The 5358-nt window shown below is 55.0% G+C and overlaps 1 protein-coding gene across 1 annotated transcript; it reads left to right on the top strand.

Annotated features, from left to right (window-relative positions):
* Nucleotides 1-576: 576 nt before the first annotated feature.
* On the top strand, nucleotides 577-2928 carry NCLIV_021570 (conserved hypothetical protein; the record flags this gene model as incomplete). The annotated part of the gene is made up of 1 exon (XM_003882352.1): nucleotides 577-2928. The coding sequence occupies one exon, from the start codon at nucleotides 577-579 to the stop codon at nucleotides 2926-2928; it is 2352 nt and encodes a 783-aa protein (XP_003882401.1).
* Between the last annotated feature and the right edge of the window lie 2430 nt (nucleotides 2929-5358).

Here is a 5358-nt window from a genome sequence, read left to right as displayed (position 1 = left end):
CCAAAATTTCAATGGGGGGGAAAAGCACACCGTCAGACTCATCGAAGGGAAAGGAGGGATTCTCGCCTCAAGCTGCTCTTCTGGTCAGCGTCGGTTTCCCTACTGGCCCCACAAGCGTCTAAACAAAATTGCACATCGCTGTATTCCTGGAGGTGGTTCCGTTCCCTCGTTTCGTGAAAGGCGTTTTCCATCCTCCTCACTGTGTCTTTTTTTCCTGTCTGAAGGGCAAATCTGTCTGAACGGCCATCGACCTTGTCCGAATTCTCCCCGTTGTTCTCCCTCCCCCAGCGCACGGATTTCCCGTGTTGACATCTGGCGCTGAGTTTGTCGGTCACAGCTTTTCCTTGACGGTCTGGGAAGGTGCTAAATACACCCCCGCAGACGTTGCGGAGAAAGTGTTCTGTGAGGCTTGATATGTGTGTGCTTCGCGCTAGAAGTGTCTCTACGTAGCAATCTGGGCCTACACCTCTCCCTTTCAGGTCGTTCCGGGCGCTGTGTCGGTGTCTTTAGAGAAGTCGAACTCTCTCTGACGAAGTTGCTTTCCCTCTTTCTGTTCCCTCCCTTTTACTTTTAAAAATGCCGAAGCATTCCTCCGATCCAAGTTCGAGGGAGGCTTTGCTGCCGGCTCCTTTGCCTCCGCCACCCGCATCGCTGTCGGCGTTCTCGTCCTCGGGGCGATTCCTTGCAACGGCAGTGGCGAGCAGCGCGAGTCCTGAAAGCGCCGACAGCCAGCTTCCCCGGAGTCGAGTGAAAGTATGGGACGCGTCGTCAGGGGGAGATTTTGGCACGAATGCAGTCTCAGCATCTGAAAGTGATGGGGTTTCCGGTTTGTCCTTCGTCTCGAACTACCAGCCGCGGTTCTCAGTCGAGTGGCAGCGGCAGTTCCTCGGTCACAGCGTCACGTCGCTGCTCTTTGTTTCCCGCGCATCCGCTGGTGGCCAGCGCATGTCAGAGCGTTTGCTCATCGGCACAGATCGAGGGATGTTGGCATCTGCCGACGTGACGGCATCGAGCAGCAAGCTGCTGTTCAGCACGTACCTCGGCGAAGCATCGGAATCCAGCGCAGGCGGCAGTGGAGCGGAATCGTCGTTCGACTCCACCAAAGGATCGTCGGACTTCCCAATTCGCGCGCTCGGGTGCACCGCTGCGTCGGGCGGGAACGTCGTGGCCCTGGTAGGCGGAAGAGACGGAAGCAGGCTCGTCACCGTCGATCCAGAGGACGGCACTGTCGTGCGACAAGATGAGCTTTCTAAACCGTACAACCTGTTTGCGAGTCCGTCGTCAACAGACGCCGACGAGGATGTTGTCCTTCTCGCGATGCGCAGAGGGACGACGGAGCTGGGAAGCAGTGCCGGCGTCGTCTTGTACGACGTGCAGCACCAGCGGCCTAGGGCAAAGCTCGTCGGCGGATCAGGTGGTGCGTTCGCTGTGGCTCTCGAGAAGCGAGCACGGTTCGCGGCTGGGGTCTTCAGCGGGAGTGGGAAAGACGAACAACATGCTCAGCTGGTCGTCTGGCAGATCCCGGACCGGTCGGCCGATGCAGCGGAGCGGGCTGCTGCGAAGGGAAAGTCGAAAAAGCTGCAGCCTGCCTGCTCCGGAAGCCATTTTGAGCCTCTAATTCAGGTGGTTCTGCCTACGAATCGGGATGCAGCGAACGCGGAAGACGCTTCCGACAGCGGAGACGACGAGGCCGCTCATCCGTACAGCCAACAGGCCATCGTCACGCTCTCGCGCAGTAATGCCGTCATTGTGTGGGCGCTGGGAAGGGACGCAGGCGCAGAAGGCCAGTCGTTCTCCCTCGTGAAAGTTGCACAAATCGACTCCGTTTCGTTTCCGTGTATATCCCCTAAAGCGTCGCTCGACTCCGCGCCGGCACTGGCTGCGGCAGTGGCTACCCCGGGCGTCTGGTTTATGCAGGAACTGGACGAGAGCGGAAGGGCGAGAGACGAGGATGCGACGAGTCCATCCGGTTCAAGTACAAAGAAACGCCGACATAGTGCCGGGACAGAACACCCGGCGCAGGAGAGGCAACACTTGTGTATAGTTCGCGGGTGCCACACTGCACCGCTTTTCCAGTGTCTGTTACTTCCTCGTTTCGCTTCACGTCGCTCCAGTGCTCAGGAGCTCTACTTACCTCTTCTTCCCCGCTACAGTGGGAAATTCGGCCTTGCATGCGTCGAAGCTATGAAGCTGTCTGAAGTTCGCGCGGCAGGAGGCGACTCACGGAAAGCCGGAGAGAAAACTGGCAGCGCCGCTGCAAGTGCAGGCGATGATGGCGCAAACAGGGTTTCCTTGCCGACGGCTTCTCTCAAGAGGACTATCGCGGCTGTGACCGAGTCTGATGGAGATGATGTAGATGCAAGTGGCGATAGTGGAGCAGTGGAGGAAGGCAAGAAGAAAAAGCAGTCAAACGCCAAGGGACTCGGTTTAGCTGGCGCCGCAACTGGAGGCGCTCCTGGAGGGGAACATAGTAATGTCGCTGTCATTCTGCGCCAGGCTCTTACAGCGTCTGATGCACGCCTTCTGGAAACAGTCTTAACGTCAACAGCGAAGGACAAGAAAGAAGTAGCTGCAGGGGTTGGTTCGCTGACGCCAGTACAGGCCCTGCGGCTTCTTCAACACCTGGTGCAGCAGCAACAAGTAAACCCAGCTGCTTCCATCACTAAGGGCGGCTGGATAGAAGAAATCGTCAAACAGCATGCTGTTGTGTTGTCTCAAACAGACGCGGGCCGGGAGCAACTTGTCCTTCTTCTTCTTCAGGTTGAGGAACGGCGTCGGTCTGAATCTGCACTTGTAAAGGTCAAGGGCAGACTCGAATTGCTACTTCAACAGATGCAGCGTGTTCAGAGGTTGAGAGAAGAAAGGGGGAAGGAGGAGAAAGAGGCAAGGGAGCCCCTTGTTGTGCACAAGGAACGAGCAAATGCTTGAGTTATATATAAGGCACTGCGTTGTTTTTCGTAATAAATTGGGTGTCGCTGTTGACTTCTGTGCGAGAAAGGCCGTATACCTGATGGCCATCTGGGATGACAGCTGACGTGGCATTCACCAAGCGGGTTCATAAGCCGTATCCGTCTGCGACGGATGTCTGTTGTGTAGACCAAAAATGTGGGTAGACACGTCAACAGGCTGGCATAGAATGGCCGGTGTTTCGCGTTTTCTGGGGTGCAGCTGTACGTTGAGACCAGCGGCGTTTGGCCTCAACTAGGTTGGCGTTGCCACGTTTCAAAGAGTCCAGGTACCCCGGTCCCCTGAACATGCATATATGGGACGCCCGGCGCTCTAGTGTCATCCGGCACTTTGAGCAATGTGAAGAGTGGTTTTGAGTCCCGTGGCCCAGCGCACACGTCGTCATGGATGCAATTCTATCCGTGGTCCTATTCCGGACTCGAGTGGAAACGGAGACTTCTCAGTTCACTTCATTAAAGCAATACTGGACGGAGGATGGTGGTTGTTCATGCGGATGATAGAGTACTTCTTCACTGTCCGATTAGCCGCACACAGAAGCTCTGTGTTGCAGTAAGAATAACAACCTGACGGCTACCTCGGTGATGAGCTCTAACAATACAAGCACCCAAGCAGTGGTCAGGATTGCACTTGAGTGGTCACTGCTCTGGTCAACGTGTGTATCCGGAACCAACAACGAGGGCCTAGAGGGGGGATTCATCGCAATAGGTAATGTGTTCCAGTAGCGCTTTGCATTCCTGTCGTCGTCGGTGGGGCGGATCGGTGCGGCGGATGTACTGCGGTAGCGGGAGGCTCGTGTCACCAAATACAAGTCCGGTGTGGATTGCCACGGTCGACACTCTACATCTGAATGTACAGCCGCGCCATACAGGCATCGTTTCTATACTGACGCCCACGTGCAAACGGGGAACGACTAACGTTCTGGCGAAAATGAACAGACCCACTGCCAAGCTAAAGTTTACTGGACCCAAAATACCATGTTATGGTTTGAATGCGCCGCGTAAGCTTCGGAGGGTCGTCACAGCATTTCTTCTTGTTCGGGCCGTCCTGCGGTTGACTCCTCCTACCCGAGTGCTGCTCACGACGATGAAACGCAACACCCCTGCGCGTCAGAGCATCTGGTACTGTGTAGCTATACACGGATGGAGACGCTGTAGCATGTCTCGTTACCGCAAGGCTGGCGAAGGAAACGTGCATGGTCTTTCCCGGTTCCAGATCAATACGATTCCACAGATACCTGTGGAATATGCAGAGCATTACTGTAGCCAACAATCGGCTGCTAAACGTTGTTTCCTTTAGTCCTCATACTGCTGCAGTCGGTTGCCGAGCGACCGAAAAATCAGAGCGTCTGTACACCAGATCCAAGTGAACGCAAGGGAGCTCACAGTGGTGAGAAAACTTTCTTCCGCTTGTCGCAGTGTTGCTCGCATGCGGTGCCCTTTGATTGGATTTCCAATGTTGATAACGAGAGAATGGCGGCGCATGACACTAGAAACTTTTCCCGGGCGTACCGTTTCAAGAGTGGTATTCTCTGCGCCGCGGTGTGGTCCCAATTCTGCCTCCGTTTTGGCAACGCGGCACGCGACTACGCAGCGCTGTGCCCCGAAGGTGGGTGAAACGCTGCTGTGCAGGGAACTAGTTACCTGACTCATATTCCACTGATCACAGGATGGTTCCCTGTTGGAGACGGGGACACCTGCGAGGCTCCGCCGAGCTACACTGGTCCATGCTCGGTACGTCAGGATTCTGTGCACCTTGAACTGACAGACAAGAAAATTCACGAGCCTGGTAGACGTTCGGTGCTTTTGCCAAGAACAGCAGGATGAAGAAGAAAACGGAGGAAATGTGTAGTGTCTCATGGCCACGTATCGACGAATGTGACAAAGAGTATGAAGACCGATGTCCACAACACTGGGTAAAAGAACGCTGTATGTAGCCGCCAGATGCGACTGAGGCTCATCCCGTGCACTTCCTCAGGTGGAAATGGAGGACGGCTCTTGCGGCGCACCCGCCTCTTATACAGGTGGGCTGTCGAAATTAACTGCTCAGTGAAACAGCTGGTAGCCGTTTTTCTGCATATGCAGGACGGTGTGAGAGACACTATGCCTTCGCTACCCTTGAGAAAGTAACAGAACGACAGCAGTGCTTCTGCTGTTTCCTCAAACTATGCCTAATCAAACCAGACAGAAAAGAGATCCTGGGAAAGGAGATGTGACGTGACGTGGCCTTGCCAGAGCCTTTGCAACAAGGATTACGATGCCCTTTGTCCAGAAGTAGGATCGTGCTCGGACCCAGAATAGCTGTCGCCTAGGCAGTTAGCCACTGTGATTTAGGACTGGATAAGCTCAGGTGCGACTTCCATTCTGTCTAACTGCTATACGATCTAACTATCAA

The sequence above is a fragment of the Neospora caninum genome, chromosome VIIa (assembly GCF_000208865.1).
Source record: "Neospora caninum Liverpool complete genome, chromosome VIIa".
Lineage (NCBI taxonomy): Eukaryota > Apicomplexa > Conoidasida > Eucoccidiorida > Sarcocystidae > Neospora > Neospora caninum.
This window is presented reverse-complemented; position numbering and strand designations above follow the sequence as displayed.